Here is a 21,102-nt window from a genome sequence, read left to right as displayed (position 1 = left end):
GATAAGGTTGGGGTGGAAAGAGATGGCCTCTAAATCACGAACTTTTCTGTTGAGCTACCTATGGCTCCCGGTGAGAGGAGCGGCAGCGGCCTCTTCCGATATAGTCACGTGTTCTAACGTATAATCTCAAGTTCCGGGTATTTTCGAGGTAAATTGGGACTTTTACACCGCCTTTAGCATACACCTTGGAAAGTATTTGAAAGCGGGATATATCAAGGACATACCTACTGAAGATAACTTTATTCTGATTGTTGTCCTCACTTGCAATATCTCAAAATATTCTACTATGAAGGGTCCATTTCTGTACTTATGCACATATATGTATGAATAGTAGTATGTACATGGGCTTTCTTTGTATAGAACCGGACAATCAACATTCTGCCTGGCAAAAGATGACGGTGAGAACCTTCAGAATCTCCCTGGTGCCAATGTTTTGCTGAGGTAAGCATGCATTAGTCCCGATTCGGAGAAGACACGCAGCCCCCGTCTTTACATGTCATCGCGATTGTTTCAAGCTTCCCCACGTTTGCTCGTTCAATGTTTTTGATCTAATATATCACTCCGCCCGGAGTCTCCTTGACCATGGCGGAAACCGAATCCGGCTCCGAGTCGACCCAATCCGTTGAAATGCCTGAGAAACCCGTCGAGACACTCGGCGTATCTCCTGCAGTACCAAACCCCAATGAGTCGGCACTGCCCGAGCAGACTGAACCACAAGAATCAAACCAGAATTATAGCGAGGGACTAGCCCAGGAGAGGAGAGATGAACAAAAACCAGAGCTGCCGCCTAAAGACGAACCTGAACAAACCGAACCGGAACTCCAAACAGATGGCCCGCCCACGATTCAAGAACCCCCCCGGGAGGACAATGCGACAGAAAGCAGGTTGCGATCGGATTCGCGGTCAACAACTGCTACATTTATGACGCAGCGATCCAGCCCGGTCAGCTCGACGGTCTTTATTGTGACGGCTCTGGAGAACATCGCTGCCTCGCGGGACGCCCGGAGGGACAAAAAACTAGAGGATGCCACACAGGTGGCCATGGCCAATATCAGGCAACCCGATGGGCAAGCAATTGATCCGGAGCTTATTTTCCGTCCTCTGCATCTGGCTAGCAAAGCCCTCAGCATTCCTCTGCAGGTAACTGCGTTGGACTGTATTGGAAAGCTGATCACATACTCCTATTTCGCATTCCCATCCGCTGAGACAGGGAACGACGCCACCCCCCAACAACCCCCACTTATCGAGCGTGCTATTGATGCTATCTGCGACTGCTTCGAGAATGAAGCCACAGCGGTTGAAATCCAACAGCAGATCATCAAGTCACTGTTGGCAGCGGTCCTGAACGATAAGATCGTGGTGCATGGAGCTGGTCTCCTGAAAGCCGTCCGCCAAATCTACAACATCTTTATCTACTCCAAATCCAGTCAAAACCAACAGATCGCTCAGGGGTCGCTCACACAAATGGTTGGCACGGTCTTTGATCGAGTGCGGACACGGATGGATCTCAAAGAGCTCCGAGTGCGAGAGCTAGAAAAGCCATCCTCGACTCTTGATGCATCGACGAGTGACGTGGGTCAAATCTCGGAGGCGCCTTCTGTGTCTGTGTCTGTGGCTGATCAACCCGTGATCAAAGAGCCCACCGCTGAGAAGCTCACCTTACAGAGTTTCGAGTCGCCTAAGGAGGTTACCACTGTCAATGACAATGCGCCGACTACGGTCACGCGCGCCAAACGATCAACAACAAGGTCGATGTCGGGTATCCCCGAGGGGAAAGATGATGATAGCTCGGCTGAGGACGATGTAGACGAGATATATGTCAAGGATGCTTTCTTGGTTTTCCGAGCACTTTGCAAGTTGAGCCATAAAGTTCTGACTCACGAGCAGCAGCAAGATGTCAAATCCCAGAACATGAGGTCAAAACTACTTTCGTTGCATTTGATTCACTATCTCATCAACAACCACACCGCAACCTTTATATCCCCTCTGGCAGCAATCAAGAACAGCTCATCCAGCGTGGATGGGATGAATCTCCTATTAGCTGTACGGCCCCATTTGTGCCTGAGTCTAAGTCGCAATGGCTCTAGCGCCGTGCCACATGTCTTCAAAGTCTGCTGTGAGATCTTCTGGCTGATGCTGAAAGACATGAGAGTTATGATGAAAAAGGAACTCGAGGTGTTTTTGAAAGAAATTTATTTGGCCATTCTCGAGAGGCGTGGGGCTCCTGCATTCCAAAAGCAGTACTTCATGGAGATTCTGGAGAGGCTAGGTGGTGATCCACGCGCTCTGGTTGAAATCTATCTCAATTACGACTGTGACAGAACCGCGTTGGAGAATATATTCCAAAAGTATGTGTTACTGAATTCTTGGTCTTCTTCGACATGAACTAACCTCCTTAGTATCATTGAACAATTGTCCCGGTACTCTAGTGTGCCGGTTGTAACAACATCTTCTCAGCAGCATCAGTATCAAGAACAGCACACTAAAATATCAACTATTGGTTCTGAATGGCATCATCGAGGAACTCTTCCTCCTTCATTGACAAGTGCCCACATTGTCCCTACCCCGCCACCCTCGATGCCTCACATTCCACCGGAATATGGATTGAAGCAGCAAGCTCTGGAGTGTCTTGTGGAGATACTGCGCTCACTGGATAACTGGGCCACACAGCGCATTGATGAACAGCCTGAAGCAGCCCTACCCTCTAAATCTATGGATAACTCCCGTGAGTCCTTGGACACAAGCGTGCTTGTTTCACCGCATCCTGAGTCCTTCGAGAGTGGGATGGGCCGGTCCACGGCCATGCCTGAAGACGACCCAAGCCAGATTGAAAAAGTCAAGCAAAGAAAAATTGCTCTCACAAATGCCGTTCAACAATTCAATTTTAAGCCTAAGCGTGGCATCAAGGCCTTCCTAAAAGAAGGCTTTATCCAATCCGAGTCTCCCGAAGAAATCGCCAGCCTCCTGCTTCGCACGGACCGCATTGACAAAACCATGCTGGGAGAGTATCTTGGTGAGGGAGAACCGCAAAATATTGCCATTATGCATGCTTTTGTTGATCTAATGGACTTTACGAAGCGACCCTTCGTTGATTCCATGCGCTCGTTTTTGCAGCATTTCCGTCTACCCGGTGAAGCCCAAAAGATCGATCGTTTTATGCTAAAGTTTGCCGAGCGGTATACAACTCAAAATCCCAATGCCTATGCCAATGCTGACACCGCATATGTGCTTGCGTACTCGGTGATTCTACTTAACACAGATCAGCACAGTACGAAAATGAGGGGCCGCCGTATGAGCAAAGAGGACTTCATCAAGAACAATCGCGGGATCAATGACAACCAAGACCTGCCATCCGAGTATCTTGGGGCCATTTATGAGGAGATTGGAAGCAATGAAATCGTGCTATACACCGAACAGGAACATGCTGCCAACCTCAATCCTCAACCCCCCGCTCCCACTGGCCTTGCCACCAGAGCTGGACAGGTATTTGCCACCGTTGGACGAGACATCCAAGGTGAGAAATACGCGCAGGCTTCTGAGGAAATGGCGAACAAAACGGAACAACTCTATCGTTCCCTTATTCGAGCCCAACGCAAAACAGCAGTTAAAGATGCGCTTTCGCACTTCATTCCCGCAACATCAGATCGCCATGTTGGGTCAATGTTCAACGTCACATGGATGTCTTTCCTATCTGGTCTGTCTGCGCCGATGCAGGACACCTCGAATCTAGAAACCATCAGACTCTGTATGGAGGGACTCAAACTGTCTATCCGGATCAGCTGTGCCTTCGATCTAGAGACTCCTCGTGTGGCATTTGTGACTGCTTTGGCAAAGTTCACTAACCTTGGGAACGTGAGGGAGATGATGGCCAAAAATGTCGAGGCTTTGAAAGCCTTGCTCGACGTTGCCTTCACGGAGGGCAACCATCTCCAGGGCTCGTGGCGAGATGTTTTGACATGTGTTAGTCAACTTGATCGGCTCCAACTCTTGAGTGATGGTGTCGATGAAGGATCGCTGCCTGATGTTTCAAGGGTACCTTCATCAGCAGATAACTCCCGCAGATCTATGCAAAGCACGCGACGCGCTCGCCCTCGCTCTATGAATGGACCAACCGCTTTCCGCCCAGAAATTGCCATGGAGAGCCGTTCGGCAGATATGATTCGTGGCGTGGACCGTATTTTTACTAACACTGCCAATCTGTCGCATGAGGCCATTATCGACTTCGTTCGGGCATTGAGCGAGGTCAGCTGGCAAGAGATTCAATCCTCCGCTCACACCGATTCGCCTCGAACCTACAGTTTGCAAAAGCTTGTCGAGATCAGTTACTACAACATGACCCGTGTCAGGATTGAGTGGTCTAAGATCTGGGATGTTTTGGGTCAGCATTTTAATCAAGTTGGCTGTCATTCTAATACCATGGTTGTCTTCTTTGCCTTGGATTCGCTCCGGCAACTTTCGATGCGCTTCATGGAGATTGAGGAGTTGCCTGGCTTCAAGTTCCAAAAGGACTTCCTTAAGCCTTTCGAACATGTGATGGCAAACAGCACTACCGCTGCTGTCAAGGACATGATTCTTCGTTGTCTGATTCAGATGATTCAGGCCCGTGGCGACAACATCCGTTCGGGATGGAAGACCATGTTTGGTGTCTTCACGGTCGCAGCACGAGAACCTTATGGTAAGCGTCGCTAGTCAAATTCATTTGTTGCTCGCTAACGCATTGAACAGAGGCGATCGTGAACATGGCTTTTGACCATGTTACCCAAGTCTATAACACCAGATTTGGTGTAGTGATCACTCAAGGTGCCTTTGCAGATCTTATTGTATGCCTGACTGAGTTCTCAAAGAACTCCAAGTTCCAAAAGAAATCGCTGCAGGCAATTGAGACCCTCAAATCTACTGTCACCAAAATGCTACGGACTCCAGAGTGTCCCTTGTCACACCGTGGTGCCTCGGCGGCCGCCTTCCAGGACAATGGAACTAATCTTGCTAAACAACTTACTCGCCAATCACAAGAGGAGCAATTCTGGTATCCGATTCTCATCGCATTCCAGGATGTGCTTATGACGGGGGATGATCTCGAGGTCCGCTCACGGGCACTCACATACCTCTTCGATACGCTAATTCGACACGGTGGCGATTTCCCGAGGGACTTTTGGGATGTGCTCTGGAGACAGCTCCTCTACCCGATTTTCGTGGTCCTGCAGTCTAAATCTGAAATGTCCAAGGTTCCGAACCATGAGGATCTTTCAGTTTGGCTGTCCACGACAATGATTCAGGCTCTACGGAACATGATCGCCCTGTTCACACACTATTTCGATGCTTTGGAGTACATGCTGAGCCGCTTCTTGGAATTGCTGACATTGTGCATTTGTCAAGAAAATGACACAATTGCACGAATTGGCAGCAACTGCCTGCAACAGCTGATCTTGCAGAACGTTGCAAAGTTCAAGCAGGAGCACTGGTCGCAGATTGTTGGGGCATTCGTGGAACTCTTCAGCAAAACGACCGCCTATGAACTTTTCACTGCTGCGGTATCCATGTCTAAGCCATCAGAGGCAGTTAATGGGGATCTTACACAGTCTCCAGATGCGGCTGTTGCAACGAGAGATTTGCCCGATGCGTTGCAGCCCAACGGATCCCAAAGCGCATCGTCTCTCCATGAAAATGGAGATCCTCCTGTCCAAAGTGAAGCGCGTGCTGAATTAGCAGACTATCGCCCTCAGTCAGATCAGCAGCAACCTGCAGCTGTTACTGCAGCTCGGCGTCGCTATTTCAACCGCATCATCACGAACTGCGTTCTACAGCTGCTCATGATTGAAACTGTCCACGAGCTTTTCTCGAACGAAAATGTCTATGCACAGATTCCAAGTGTTGAGCTTCTCCGGCTCATGGGGCTGTTGAAAAAGAGTTATCAGTTCGCGAAGAAATTCAACGAGGATAAGGACTTGCGGATGCAACTCTGGCGCCAGGGATTCATGAAGCAACCTCCTAACCTATTGAAGCAGGAGAGCGGTAGTGCCTCCACCTACGTGCATATTCTCTTCCGAATGTATCACGACGAGCGAGAGGAAAGACAGAGCAGTCGCACGGAGACCGAGGCTGCCCTAATTCCGTAAGTTGATTATCCCTATTTCTTCTTTTTTTTTAAATCTTATTCATTGCTAATTCTACAAGACTCTGTGCGGACATTATTCGCAGTTTCGTCCGCCTTGAAGAGGATACTCAGCACCGCAACATCGTAGCTTGGCGTCCGGTGGTGGTCGATGTCATTGACGGATATACCAACTTCCCGCAAGATGACTTTAAGAAGCATATCGAGACCTTCTACCCGCTCGGGGTTGAGCTTTTGAGCCGTGATCTCAACCCGGAGATTCGCGTTGCCCTCCAATCTCTACTGCGCCGGATTGGTGAGGTCCGACTGGGCATTGCTCCGCCAAATCCCCTAGACGCCCCCATTAGCCCGCGCAGCTCCGTCTCCCAAAAAGCCTCGCGCCGCGATAGCCAGGTCTGACTTACTGCTTGATTTTTGGATATCCTCGCCGCGGGCTTGATTTTCGGCGTTTTATAACCCGACTCTTCGGGGTCTTCTGTTCTTACACGAGCATTTTGTTCTACTTTAGAGATGCATAGCTGCTGTATTGATAAGATAAAATATTTCTTGATTTGTTTCTTATTATTTATTTTGTACTTCCTCCGGAGTTGGGATCTTGCCCGACTCGTAAAAGGATAATACGCTGTCCATGTCCTTTTCAGTCATTTGTACAAGCTCATCGAGGCTCCATGTTTCGCAGACGCCGGACATCCTATGATTATTAGCCCACACTCATCCTTAAACAGGAACTGGAATATTACAACTCACCATTTCATTCTCTTGGGGCCTTGCTCAAGATTCGGCGCAACCTCCCGGAGCTTCTTCCGTAGTTTGCCCACATTCTCAATAGCTGCCCCCATATTTGCTGGCAAAGTCTCCGCGATCTTTTTGCGCACAATACTGGCCAGCTTGGGCCCATTCCCATTTGTGCTGACCATGACCTGTAATGGCCCATCACGGTGAACACTCCCGAAATAGAAATCACATTCAGGCGGGACATCAGCAATGTTGGCAATAATTCGCCTCTCCTTGCAAAGTTTCCAGATCTGTGTTGAAGCCTCCGGGTCGTCAATAGCACAGAGTACCATGTCCACATTCTCGAGGTCGGATGGCGCAAAATTCCGATCAACATGTGTGACCTGCTTTTCTGCCACTCTGAAGGCCACTTCTTCATTTAATCCAGTGGCTGGACAAACCACAGTAACCCGAGCATCGGCATTGAGAGCGTGGAGGATCCGGCCTGAAGCAACCTAGCAGAGATATATAGATCAGTCCCAGCGTCTAAACGAGATATATATAGCTGTTATCAGTGTCAATCACGTACCTCTCCACCACCTATGACTAGTACATGCTTGTATTTAATTTGCCAAGCGAGTATCAATGAACCTCCACCTTGTACTTCTGGGAACTTCGACATGGTGGGATGTTTGGGAATGATGCAACTCCGTTTATCGGGCCCGATAAAGAAACCCCCATACGGCGGCCGACACACACCACCCGCGCAGCATTCCCGAACTTTTCCCTTCTAAACTTTTTTCCTTTTTTTTTTTTCCCTCCTCCTTCCACGTCACTCATGTCTTTTTCTTAAATCATGCGGGGCGTCCAGATATTTTCGGGGAATTCTCACCCCGGTCTCGCAGATACTATCTGCGAGCGACTGGGCACTGTGCCTGCCAAAGCTAACCTAGGAAAATTTGCCAATGGCGAGACCAGTGTCAACATCGGTACCTCAGTGCGGAATCAGGATGTTTACATCATTCAAAGTGGTAGTGAGAAGATTAACGATAGTGTTATGGAGCTCCTGATCATGATCTCAGCGTGCAAGGGGGGCTCAGCCAAGTCCATTACAGGTATGTTGCTGATGACTGAGGTACAAAAATTTTCCCCACTAACTCGTTTCCATAGCGGTCATGCCGTATGCTGCCCGTCCTGTTTGACTCTAAATCACAGACAATGCTGACTCTCAAACGAGATACTTCCCATACTCGCGCCAATCTAAGAAGAAGAGCCATCGTGGTGCTATCACGGCCCGTATGCTCGCCAATCTCCTCACGATCGCCGGCGTGGACCATGTGATCACTATGGACCTGCACGTATGTTTCTATGCGATGTTGAGTTTTGTAATATGGATATTGATGGGCTCCTAGGCATCCCAGATGCAAGGGTTCTTCGGAAAGCCAGTCGACAACCTCTTTGCCGAACCGTTTATTGCCCGCTGGATCCGGATGAATGTTCCTAGCTGGAAAGACGCCGTGGTGGTCAGCAAGAATGCTGGTGGAACCAAGCGAGTCACATCGCTGGCTGATACTTTGAAGCTAAACTTCGGTATTGTGACGACGGATCGTCGGCGCCCGAAGTTCCCCGCGGCCGCCATGACTGATAGCACAGTTTTCTTCGATGCTGTGGATGAAGATCCTCCAGTGGCCAAGGAGGCACATCCCTTTGAGCTTCGTATGCACAGTTCCAATAGAACACCTGCAACACCTCCCATTCCGGAGGAGCCGGAGCCAATCACCCCCCCTGCTGCGCAGTATCTTTTGCGGCCAGAAACACCACCTGCGGCTCGCCGCCCATCGGAGCTGGAAGCCGCATACGAGTACACGGATGTGCGTGTGCGGGATGTGATTACCGGTCGTCTAGTGCAAGGTCAATTGGTTGATGATGATTATCGTGTCAACGAAGAGTCACGCTCTGGTGGCACCACGCCGGGAGCTGGCAGCAGCAACCATGATAACACAGAGGTTCCTGACGCTATGCTTAGCTCTATGATCTCCAACACCTCGTCGCAACCTGACCATGCACTTGGTGGCTCTTTTGACGCAGTCGAGTCTGATGACGAAGCTAGTGTATGTGCCGGCCATGTCGATGAAAGGACCATCACGCTGGTAGGTGAGGTGCGCGACCGATCTGTCTTCCTTGTTGATGACATGATTGACAAGAGCGGATCGTGGGTCGCAGCCGCAGAGACTGTCGTCAAGCGTGGTGGGGCCAGCAAGGTTTACTGTATTGCCACCCACGGATTGTTTGGAGAGAACTCCTTAGATCAGATGGAAGCGTGTCGCTCAATCGACCACATTGTCGTGACCAACACTTTCCCAATCTCACCGTCAATGTTGCGGAGATCAAAAAAGTTGATTGTCATTGATATCTCGAGTCTATTGGCAGAGAGCATCCGGAGGCACCATTATGGCGAAAGGTTTGTTTCCACTGACCATGTGGTGTCGTATGACCATCTACTAACAACGAGCAGCGTCTCGGCCCTCTTCCACCTTAACGACTGATGAGGCATATGGCAGTAATGAGGAAAAATAACGAAACCAAGCAAAGAGAGACTTTGATACTTCCTCTTTTTGCGTACTGATGTGCAGGCTCCCCTGCAACTGTTGATGACATGATACCTATTTCCTACCAAATGAACGAATCGTTCTGGACCTTTGCCGTTTCCTCGTTCACCCATGTTGCCCGCGTTATCCCCCCGTTCCCGGCCTCGTAAAGTGATCATATCACGACCCCCCAAACCAGCGATGCAGTCCACTCTGGGTTCTGCAGGAGCATCTCGTTTTCCACAAGGTGTTCTTAACGGAGCGTTGGCAGATTAAATCGGATCATGTTTTCTTACTTCATGTTGTGTTCTCTTCGGAGTTTATAGCATGGAGAAGTCACCCCTTTCTCAGTTCTTCGGAACGATTGACCTTGAGGTTGTGGAAGTGGTGCAAGGAGGCGATCTCGAACATGATGTAATTCGATAGCAAACAATTCACAATTTTTTTCTCCCACTTTGACACTTGACATTTTATCCTGTTGGCTCATGCAGGCAAACTTCCCGGTAGAGAAGATAGCCGAGGGATTTCCTTCCCAACGATTGTTTCCGATTTTCCTGTTATGTTGACTTCATTTCCGTCACACCGATGCGGTTGGTAGTGAATGATTCTGGAAGCTGGTTTGTGATTTGGTCGTGGTCTGGTGATCGCCAAGCCCAGAGTGTGTGTGTCCACTAAGAAGTAGAGGTATCGAGGTACATGCTTCCAATGGGGAGTGTCGGTGTGCACGTTTCCATTGATCAGCCGTGAGATAGTTGGATAGAGCAGAGTTCCCACTTTTCAAAAGTGTTCCAGGTCGCTTGGCATGATCAATTGGTTCTCAGGGTCTCTAAGTATAGTATCTTCTCATCTCCCGAGCCGATCTCGAACGGCTATGGCTGGCCCAATTTGCAATCTTCAGGTGTGACAGATGGACCTAAGTCCAGTCAAGCATTCCTTGCAAACTTATCGGAAGTGTAATATTTCTCCGTGAAATCCCTGCCAGTGTGTATAGTTGAATACCCCTTTAGTTGTTGTAGAGAAAACTCGAGCCTAGAAACCCACCGTTGTGTCACCTTCAATGAGATTCTTCTCGGTTCTTTTAGTACTCTGTACTCATTTCAAACTCTTGTACTCTTGTACAATGAGAAAAAGAACTAGAACTGCCCCATCCAGTCGCTGGAGAAGATATTGATTAGACTATGGTAGAATCTCCGCGAACAAACATGTGGATTCACGGATGTGACAGAGATTACAATCATAAAGGAGATTCAACTAAAAAAGGAAAAAAAAGCAAAGGCAAAAGAAAAGTAATTATAGGGCTTTGCGGCTATTCAATAAGCAATTGGGCCATGCAAGCGCCAAACTGGCACACTAATGCAGCGGGGAGGTATTACATCTTATATCCCGGCCAGAAGAATTTGTCAATTGATTTCACCAGCTGAAAGGCAAATAGTTGGATTCAATGGAATGGCTTTGCTGAAACTGAAACTGAAATTGAAATACTTTGTAAATAGCTGAATAGTACAAATGACGATATGGAGTATGTGGATCTTTCTTGGCCTAAGCGAAGTTGATGTATCAAAAGTTGATGTATTAGGAGTTTCAGGGGTGGTTTTCTTAGAGAGGTGAATGTATGGAATAGGATATGCTATATTTTGTACGGAGTAGAAGTACGGAGTATAGATAACACTTAATATACACGGCATATACCCGGTATACTCGTAGAATATGCATCTGATCGGAACCGGATTGCTGGGATACAAAAGTCCGATTGAAAGAGGAGGGGGAAAAAGTACTAAAGTACTAAAGTACTATACTCCATAATATCTACGAAACTTCCGATCTTACTCCGTATGTAGTTTAATCCAACTTGTCGGGACGGGACATGTACTTAACAAAAGTACACAATTTCAGCTCCACTTACTATTTTATAGTCTTATAGTCGGATGATAAAAGTCGTTTCTATCATATTTCCATCATATTTCTGGAATTCCCTAGGATTTCCGACTTTCTTCACTTCTAATTAGGTTAAATTCCTAGATTCCCCTATTATTTTATATATCTATATATTTATTATATATATTACTTTGTATATGATAATATTACCTAGGTATTTATATCCCTAAGAGGCTACTTCATACACTAAAACAAAATACCTAAATAAATGCATTCGGGTCTCATTCCGGTTCCCCTTCCCCCCCCCCCCCCAGCTTTCTTTTTGATCGAGACCTCCCAATCATGTTCCTCCGATCTCCACGATCGGAATCTCTATTGTCTCTTTGTTTAGTCTAAGATCTACCTGGGCTCTTAAATTTTTATGCAAGATGCGATTTTGGTATATATCTATCATTTATATTTCTCCCTCTCCCTCTCTCTCTCTCACACATACACACTACTTGATTCTCTCAGTTTATTCTTTTTTGATTTTTGATTTCTTTTTTTTTTTTTTAATTTTCCTTCCCTTTTTCTTTTCTTTTTCCTCTATGAGGAAGCCAACAATATCCCGGTTACATGCGTTATTACGGGATTGTGCGTATTCCGGCTCTTTAGTTGTGGACTGGTTGCATCTGGGATCCTCACTGTGATCTCTAGAAAGAAGTATATAATGGTTGACTTGTCCTGGCCTTTCAAATCTCATCTTCTTGACAATAAGTTCCTCCCAATTGACTTTGTCTTTGTCTCTTTGAACGCCGAACTCTCTCAAGACCCTTTTTCTTTCCTCCTACCCTATTGGTTTCTTCAATCCAAGTGCTTGGAACCCTTCTCCGCTCTTTCAGTGATCGACGTTCCCAATTCCTCGGGTTTTACTTTAAATATGTGAGCCTCTGGAGCTTGAAGGTCAAATGAGCTACTTCTAACTATAATAGCTTCCAAGTCTTTGATATCAACATGGCCAACCAATGTTCCGGTCACGTCTTTGCCATTGTTCAGGCTACCAATGGCAACATCTTGACCTGGCGTTGCTCGGACTGCAACTCGGGGCCCTTTGTGGCTATTTGGCGTTGCAAGATATGTGGTCATTGCCGCTGCAATGCTTGCCACACCAATAAGGGATAAATGAACCACAGTAAGATTCCTATGGACTCTATCATTGGAATTTTTTTCTCCTTGCAAATGCTGACTTCCTCAAAGAGACGCCTGCATTTGGGGTTTCAGTATTTACAGACCTGATCTGCTACTGTGCATGAACCCTGTGTAAGGGTAGTTCCCACCCACCCAACCCCTTGGGGCTGGGTTTCCTTTCAGTCCACTTTCTTCGTGGTCTTTGATGAACGTGCGTTTATGCATTTGGATGTGTTCCAAAGAAAAAAGTCCCCAAAATTTTTGATGCGCCGCATCTCGCATCCGGAAGGAGTTATACTTAGACCTTGCTTTCTTTCTTTCTCTGTTTTCTTCAGGGCCTACTTGTATTCTAGAGTCTGAAGCTGGGTTTCCTTAGAGAAAATGTGACATTATTTGATGGATTTTATATCAACCATGTGGTTCATGCCACAATCATGTACCCGGCCGAACATGGCTCTCCAACATCTAGAGGGGGGACTGTGTTGGGCCAGTTACAGGATGTATGTAAGACCTCGTGAACGCTTTCTGAATGTCAATATAATTCTCTAAATCCAACTACTTCCCCTATCATACTATAAAAAGCAAGTTCAAGGTTTCGGTCAGAGATCCGGCTGCACCCTTAGGAAAGTGGAAATAAAAACAAATACTGCTAAAAGTACTAAAAGTACGAAAGTAACAAAGTACCTAAGTACCTGATATTCATTGCCAAGAAATACGCTAATCCATTGCTTTTTGGGGGAATCCTTTTCCGGCCACTCAAGTGATAATGCGATGTATCTGTTTTTTTGTTGGCGAAACTGGAGCAGAATCAAAGATACATATGTACTAAATAGACTAAATATATACAAAATAGGAATTAAATAGAGTCGAAATAGAGGGTTCCCAGGGAGTTGGGACAACTTTATTACTTATGGATCAAAAGTACCAGTCCGTTTAGGGCTTCTAGATGTTGTATGTATTTGTATATTAGATCGAAGGGAGATGTACCAACTGTGTACTCCGACATATTTCATACTTCTTTCTTTTGTATTGTAGAAATTAATAGGTTTAATTTGCATTTATCTCTTCAATACCAAAATACATAAAAAAGAAACAGATCGAATTATGTGAAAATAATATATGCAGATCTCCTCTTTCCCCCTAGATTTAGGTGTAGATACTCTGTCGAACAATTAGCAATGCACTCCGTAAATATAAGAAGAAAAAACCAATCAATCTCACCTCTGTAATCTGATTGACAGCCAACCCAGGCTCTGCCATTTCAGCATCGCGCAGGAAATCTAACGGCAACCAAACAAGGTGACCCTTGATGAGATCCAGTTTCTCACGCACATCCTTAGCCGGCATATATGGATCGAACAGATGTCCTTCCTTGTGCGCGCCCCGTGGCCGGAAATTGTTATAGTCCTCAAAAGTCTTGATATTATCGTCAGGGTCCGCTCGGAACAGCATCCGATACGCCTCGGTGTTCCCGCTCGCCTGCGACGTCCAGGTGTTCCAGACCGCATCGCTGAGTGGATCCATCACGAACTCGTTCTCCGGTCCCTCGTCGATCTCGTTGAGACACTCATCGGGCGGTCGCGCGTTTGGATCATCTGAGGCGTCGTAATTTTGCGCCTGCAGTAGGCCCAGGTGTTCGCGCCACAGTTGACGCCGCAGCGTTGCGGCCAATCGGGATGCCCGGTACGGCTGTCCGTTCATTTGACTGTCAATTAGATCTTGGTCTTCCATTACGATGGCCAGTTCACTGTCGTGAGAGCCAAGCTGGGACTGTGGGGAACGTCGGATATTAGCTGATGATACAAACCGGAAAAAAAAACAAAGTCAAGTGAATGCGTCAGATATGACAAGGGATGAGGTGATGGTGTCTACTTACCCGATCATTAATGTTGGCGCTGCCGCAAATGATCGTGCGATCGTCGACGATACACACTTTGCCGTGCACGTACAGCTCCTCCTGGACAAAGTTGGACTTTTCGGCCTCTGGGTCGCCCTCCCAGTTCTCGTCGGACATCTTACCCCCGTTCAACATGGTGCAATGAGATACTGAATCCTTGCTGTGGACACCATCATCGGGCTCTCTCTGCTCGACCTTGTCCTGGAAGTTCTGGAGCTTGCGCAGAGTCTCTTCCTTTGCATTTTGGTCGGCCGCGTAGTCTTTTTCGTTACTATCGCCATCTTTCCCCACTGCTGGGTGTACACTTTCACTCATAATTGTCTCCGCGATGCCGCGCTGGATATCCTGATATGTAACACCAGCTTGCTTCTCGAGCTCTTCGAGAACAGGCGTTTTGTTGATTCGATCATAAGCGCGCAGGGCGAACACGAAGACGTGTTCTGAATGAACTCGTTAGATATGCAACTGAGATCGAACCCCAAAAGCAAAGAAAAACTTACCTCTTGGGTTAATACCCTCTTTCTCGATCTGCCCGAAGATCGAGTGCTCACCACGGCAAATCGACTTGTATTGGTAGTCCATGATCGCCCGAGTACCCAACGCAGCATTGTCTCGCAAATCGCCAGCGAATCCAGGAATCGCGGGTATAACAATGATAACCCGGAACTTGCGGCCCTCTTTGCCTGCACGCACGCAAGCATCGACAATTGCTCGGCCGATTGTGTTGAAAATCGGGCGCTGTTGGTCACCAGTCGCAGTGACTATAAAATATTAGCGAGATACACTGCTAGGAGAGAACGCGGGACATACTGAAGAACTGGTTCTCAATGTACACATAGTGCTGTGCATTTCGAATGGTCTCGCAGTAGGCGTTTTGAATACTATGCTCGTTCAGAATTCCACTGCTCCAGTCGTCACTGCTGCGCACGATTTGAGCGCGCACAGTTCCCACGTTACCGCGAGCCTTGGACGATAGGGGTGTCAGCGGGTGTTGGACATAGTCTCCACAGGGGTACTTGGGCCGCTGCACGGCGATGATATCTTCTTCTTCGCCTGTGCGGCCCTCCATTAGCAGCCAATCAACATCGTGGCTGCGCTTGTATTTGTCACGCTTGATGAAGTTCCAGCGCAAAACGAAGTGTTCGGCAATGTCAAACACACAGTCGCCCTGCAAGCCCATGGCCACGTCATGCCAGGGCATGCGGCCATAGTCGATTTTGCTAACTTCATTGCTCTGCCAGTCCTCTACGCTCTGGAAGTCCATGATCCGGTTGTTATTGAAGTCTTGTCCTGGGAAAATGTCATCTCTCAAACCTGTCGGGTGGACATCGGCCAGTGGGTGCTGGTTTGCATCCCATCGTCCGAAACAAAGATCAATGCCTCCGATGAAAGCCACATTGTAATCGATGACGATAAATTTCTCGTGGTGCGCCTGATTACTGTTAATTCTGTTCCAACCAATATAATCCCATCCACATACCCAGTACAGAGTCATATCAGCTGCATTCTCAAAGATATTGTGGTCGGGGTGACGCATAACTCGGATATTGCCGTAGCCAGGAGTTCCCTCGGGGCAGAGGTTTCGCAAGGCATGTTTAGTATGTGCGGAATTACAAGTCAGGGCTTGATTGACCTATCGATGAATTGGTTCAGTTCCTTTTTGTTTGATACTGATAGGAGAATTCCAACTTCTTTGTAGACAATGACATATATCTTGACACCTGCTTCCGCGCGCCGCTTCAAGATCTGATCCAATCGCCATTCCTGATGCTGGACAGGAGGGCGGCGCAAGAAGAGTTCTGGAGAGAGCCACCAGTCGGCGATGTAGATAGTCTCGGTAGCTTTTTCTAGAGCCTCGGAGACTGCCCACATGTAGTCCTTACCATCAACATACCACTTGACACGATTACCATCGTGGATGGGTGCAAAGGACTTGAAGCGGTGCGAGTCTGCGATCCCGGAGCGCTTGCGGTCTGTCGCTTGTTCGTGTTCTTCGTCATGGCGATGGTTTGGGTTTATGATATTAAAGAACTTGCCCACTTTGGCCTTTAAATGTGTAGCTTCAGCTTTGACATCGTGGATACGGGTGTCTTGGATAATGTCAGGTTTTGTTTTGTTTTGTTTTTTTTTTGATAAATTGGGCATGTTGATCTACCTTTGAATGACTCCTCCAAACTATCAAGTTTTTGTTCGAATCTCTCCTTGAATTTCTGCATGATCGGGGTTGGGGAGAGTTGGAGAAAATGGGGGTTATTTGGAAGGAGGGGAAGATCTGGAGATAATATCGTTTCCTAAATTAGTGACATCACAGAAACCCTACCTTATGATCTGCCAAGGAAAATGTTTCAGTGATGAAAATTCATATGGTACTATATAGGTACTATTACTACTTATATACTGTTACTGTTACTACTGTTAGTATTGTAGCGCTGAAGAGTATGAACTACATATTATATAAGTATTATACATAGATCGGTTCCTAGGTTTTTGCCATGTGGAACTTGTTTACTTCCGTGGGTTTCTAATATCCGACCATTCGCTTCTTTCTTGGCAGAGTAAATTCTATATTGGGAATTTACAAGTGAAGGAAAATATGTACTTTGTAGTAAATATCAAAGATCTGAGAGAGTGAAATCTTGTGGAGATGGTATATAGTGCTTGGGCTGCATTCATAGGAAACAAAAATCAAAATAAAGAAGTGAATTCTAGATTTCTAATGTTATATCTGGAATATTTGGTAGGAAATATGTTTTTTCACTGAGTTTATGTACATAGTCTACAGTCTACCTGTTATCCTTCTGGGTATAACAATGAGAATACAATATATATACATATATAAAGACATACAAGAAGGCATTGTGGTTTCTTGAATGTAATTTCTCTAATATCATCTCAAGTCAACTACAACGTATGTAAATATTTGATTATCCAATTGTTTATCTATGAATATATATCAAGAACACTCCGTACATATACACACATTATAATAATGGAGGTGTGGTTGATGTTGTAACTAATGATCTGAAGGTTGCAAGATTGGAGTTCCAAGGGTTCATCTACACCCACCCACTCTGAGATTACTTAGTTAGGGTATGGATTTTATAGGAGTAAATAATAATATATAATAGATGTGTTGATATTCCAGCCTCTGTATAGAAGTTTACATATTGCAGTGGAGGATATAGTCCTCCCTATGTACTCCGTATATATGTACGTATTAGCCTCGCCTGGCCCTTCTTTATTTCTGGTAGTTTTGGTTATGAAAGCATTGATGTACAGAGGTTCCAAGTACCAGATAATTACAGGTTGACAATACATACTCCTACACCTCTCCGAATTCACTACTTGGAAGATTGTCCCGATCCCTTTCGTATATCTTGGTTGGTACGAAGTTGACCTGCAAGTACTGAATCGACCCGTATGCCTAAGCGCATACAGCCTTGAGCGTTCCCCTCTTCAATATCTAATGCATTGTTGACATACATCACGTGATATAAACCAACCCGAGCGCAAGTTCGGAATACACATACTACTAGACATAGTGGTCTTTTTTTTGTAGCTTGCAGACAAAATCAAACATTTTAATAAATTATTCATCTTATATCCAATAACAAATCCTAAGCCTATGTGAATAATGTGAATCATTCCTCAGCTCATTGTTTGGCAAGAATGCTGACCGCCAGCACGTGACTGAATGGGAAAAACAACGTTGTCAGAGGAACGGGCCCTTTTCTGTTTATCCTCCCTCACACAACGCGGCTAGCCTTTCAGAGCTTCAAGGCTCGCCACAAGTCGTCACTTTTTGGTTAATGTTCTTGCATCGTTTTGGATTGCATAGTTTGTTTGCCGGGTGTGCCTGCCTAATTTTGGATTTGAATGGTTTTGTAAACGTTGCGAAACGAGACACACTGGCCATCGCCCTGGTTACCGGCTCCTCCACTTACTAACTCAAACGAAGCAGAGCATGATGCCGCCGGAACTTGGTAAGTACAATGCAGGACTGATTTTTCTAGCCCTTCTGTGGGTCATTTGGTTCCTCCCCATGCTGACGTGCTTGCAAGCCCGAGCTCACTCGCAGGGCAGTGCAGTGTCCCAGACAACACAGATTGCCCCTCAAAGCCGGCCAGGTACTGCAGACCCTGTGCGAGCACGCTCTGAGGCCATTTCAAGGGCTAGCCGTCGCCCTCGGTCCAGAGGATCAACAGCAAGCATCCACTCGAGTACCACCCAACAAACTCAAGACCAGCACCTCGACGGGTTCCCACAGTTCATGCCTTCACAAGTCGGAACGGGCCAGCATATGTTCAACAACCCGGAGGATATGCTAATGCGATTTGGGCACCAGCTTTCACATCATTCTAACGGTGCACAGCTGGATCAATCAATGCAGGACACCCACTCCGCCATGTCTCGAGCCGAAGATTTTCCAAATCACCCGATGCAGGGCCACCCAATTTCCCATCACCCTGTACAGTCCGAAATGGCAACTGGCTTGCCTACCGTATCCGTTCCACAATATCAGCCAATGTATGATAGTGGCGTCGAGAACCACCTTCCGGACCACATCGTCGAGGATCAAGAAATCTCGGAGCCAGGGACTAAAAAGAAAAGGGGAGCTAGCTCGACGGTGGCAAACGACAACGAGCTACGAAAGCTGCTTCGCCAGTATGAAGGATGGAGTCTCAAGCAAATGGCGGCTGAAGTTACGAAGAATGAAGGTGGTGGGGGTAAGGCTGAGAAAGTGAAGCAGGTCTTCGCGATGATCTGGTAAGGCACATTGCTGCAAATGCCCTGCAACCATTTGTCTAACTCTGTGCACAGGCTGAGAGAAAATTGCCGGAAGAGCAGTGGGTCAGTACGTCGTGACCGGGTCTATTGTTGCTATGCAGAGAACTGTGGAACGGAACGCGTCTCAGTACTGAACCCTGCTTCATTCGGGAAGTTGGTTCGCATTATCTTTCCCAATGTACAAACTCGGCGTCTTGGAGTCCGAGGCGAGTCCAAGTATCACTATGTCGATTTGTCGGTCATTGAGGAAAAACAACAAAAACTTGCGCCTCTCAACCCACAAATTGTCCATCATTCGAATGGCCCCGCTTCTATGCCCTCCAGGGCCGCCAGCGCGATGCGCTCGAGAAGGTGAGATATAACTGACATCAACCTTTATTTGCTCTCACTGACAAATGACTAGTGCTAGCGTACAGCAACCGACTGCCGATACTGCCGTATTCCCATCTCCCACAACTTCCTTCGCTCCTCGATTCCCGAACAATGCCTCTCCTGCCGACTGCAATTGCCAAGGCCACACCGCACCCGGGCTAGATGCAACGATCACCCGCGAGAATGTAGCCCAGCAGGCTGGAAAAATGATACACCAGATGCTTCAGTTCCCGATGGATGAGAACACCTTGGTTGATAATGATACCCTTCAACTTCCTGATATCCGTGCCTACTTACCTGCAAACACCGACTTGAAAGTTGCTGCAGCTCTTGCTGCCCTATATCGCTCTCACTGCATTTCGGTCATCGACAGCTTCCGATATTGCAAGGAAAGAAATCTTATGAAATATTTCTCCGCTTTCCATGGAACATTGACTGTTCCCGTTCAAAAGTTGTTGACCCATCCCAATCTTGCTTCATGGATCAAGGAGTGTGATTGGATGATGTACCAGAAAATGATTGCGTTTGTGGCACCCCTGACAACCCAGGTAGTTCCCAAGCCAGTCCTAGACGCTTTTAACTCCATCTCACAACGGCTTTGCGGCCACATCGCTGAGACCTTCAAGACCCAGCCAACCCATGTCTCCTTAGCACGCTTGATTCCCGCCCACATCTTTTGCAATCTTCTTAAGCATATGCTTGATGTGAACCAGGCTGCTAATGCCGCTGCCGCCTGGCTTTGTCACCCGGATAACCGAAACCAAATGTGGACCGACTATAAGACCATGGTCAATCCTAGAGATATGATGACCAAGGCGAACATTCCAACTTGTGCCGAGCCAGCGACGGAGCAAATTCTTAAGCATGATATTCGTGCTCTCTTGACTCCGTTGACTGATGCTGATCCCTCCGCAAGCTTGCTTTTCTTCACGCAACCTGATACCCCCGATTCTGTTGAAGCTCATAAGTTCCCCGTGGAAAGTGCTCCCGGAGACGAGTACAACTTCCCCGATAAATGGGTTCAGTTCATCCTTAACATCCCCGCTGCCTTTGCCAACCACCGCACGCAGTGTGTCATTGAAAAAGTTGATGCCTTATGGGATAGCGTGTTGCACCGACTCACCCTGGCAGGAGCACCAAGCTTTAGTGCTTGGTGGATGACCAAAGTCTTTTTCCACGAGATGATGGTCTGGCAAGCAGAGAAGGGCGGGTTCATGCGCAACACCCCTGGATCACTTCAAAGCGCGACCTTTGGCCCCGAATCACTCGGCCACTTTCAAATGAAACAAGCGTCTGTTCCCGAGACATCCCCCTTTGACACATCGAATGATTCCCAAGCCAAATCCAACCCGACTCCTCCTGTGGCCCATAATGGACATCAAAGCCATCCACCCAGTCAACATACGGATTTCAAACACCCTCCTAGCGAGAAGCGACTCTCTCTTCAAGATTCGGGCTTCCAAGGTCATAACAATGACGATAGTGCGATTGACCTTGAGGATGATACTATGTTGCTTGCGGTTGGTAAATACGGTGACATGATGGTCTCCGACCCCGCCGATGCTGAGGGCGATGTTGTCGTCATCTAG

General features: G+C 47.2%; 6 protein-coding genes across 6 annotated transcripts; 3 read left to right on the top strand and 3 right to left on the bottom strand.

Annotated features, from left to right (window-relative positions):
• Positions 1-582: 582 nt before the first annotated feature.
• On the top strand, positions 583-6,511 carry N7479_003091 (Arf family guanine nucleotide exchange factor SEC7; the record flags this gene model as incomplete). Its single annotated transcript, XM_057250788.1, has 4 exons — positions 583-2,348; positions 2,400-4,675; positions 4,726-6,112; positions 6,175-6,511. 4 exons carry the CDS (start codon positions 583-585, stop codon positions 6,509-6,511), a joined length of 5,766 nt encoding a protein of 1,921 aa, XP_057110113.1.
• Positions 6,512-6,673: 162 nt separating this feature from the next.
• On the bottom strand, positions 6,674-7,508 carry N7479_003090 (bifunctional precorrin-2 dehydrogenase/sirohydrochlorin ferrochelatase MET8; the record flags this gene model as incomplete). The annotated part of the gene is made up of 3 exons (XM_057250787.1): positions 6,674-6,803; positions 6,860-7,341; positions 7,416-7,508. The coding sequence occupies 3 exons, from the start codon at positions 7,506-7,508 to the stop codon at positions 6,674-6,676; spliced, it is 705 nt and encodes a 234-aa protein (XP_057110112.1).
• A 174-nt stretch (positions 7,509-7,682) lies between these two features.
• N7479_003089 (ribose phosphate diphosphokinase subunit PRS1) lies at positions 7,683-9,372 on the top strand (the record flags this gene model as incomplete). Its single annotated transcript, XM_057250786.1, has 5 exons — positions 7,683-7,941; positions 7,997-8,006; positions 8,064-8,184; positions 8,239-9,287; positions 9,342-9,372. 5 exons carry the CDS (start codon positions 7,683-7,685, stop codon positions 9,370-9,372), a joined length of 1,470 nt encoding a protein of 489 aa, XP_057110111.1.
• A 2,760-nt stretch (positions 9,373-12,132) lies between these two features.
• N7479_003088 (uncharacterized protein) lies at positions 12,133-12,414 on the bottom strand (the record flags this gene model as incomplete). Its single annotated transcript, XM_057250785.1, has 1 exon — positions 12,133-12,414. One exon carries the CDS (start codon positions 12,412-12,414, stop codon positions 12,133-12,135), a length of 282 nt encoding a protein of 93 aa, XP_057110110.1.
• Positions 12,415-13,602: 1,188 nt separating this feature from the next.
• On the bottom strand, positions 13,603-16,569 carry pldA (uncharacterized protein; the record flags this gene model as incomplete). The annotated part of the gene is made up of 8 exons (XM_057250784.1): positions 13,603-13,617; positions 13,678-14,226; positions 14,333-14,793; positions 14,854-15,114; positions 15,164-15,785; positions 15,834-15,986; positions 16,025-16,443; positions 16,509-16,569. 8 exons carry the CDS (start codon positions 16,567-16,569, stop codon positions 13,603-13,605), a joined length of 2,541 nt encoding a protein of 846 aa, XP_057110109.1.
• A 1,751-nt stretch (positions 16,570-18,320) lies between these two features.
• N7479_003086 (RFX family transcription factor) lies at positions 18,321-21,102 on the top strand (the record flags this gene model as incomplete). The annotated part of the gene is made up of 4 exons (XM_057250783.1): positions 18,321-18,336; positions 18,415-19,120; positions 19,175-19,492; positions 19,551-21,102. The coding sequence occupies 4 exons, from the start codon at positions 18,321-18,323 to the stop codon at positions 21,100-21,102; spliced, it is 2,592 nt and encodes an 863-aa protein (XP_057110108.1).

The sequence above is a fragment of the Penicillium vulpinum genome, assembly GCF_028829585.1.
Source record: "Penicillium vulpinum strain IBT 29486 chromosome Unknown utg000002l_segment0_segment0, whole genome shotgun sequence".
Lineage (NCBI taxonomy): Eukaryota > Fungi > Ascomycota > Eurotiomycetes > Eurotiales > Aspergillaceae > Penicillium > Penicillium vulpinum.
Note: the sequence above shows the minus strand (reverse complement) of the source record. Positions and strands in the feature narration are given on the sequence as shown.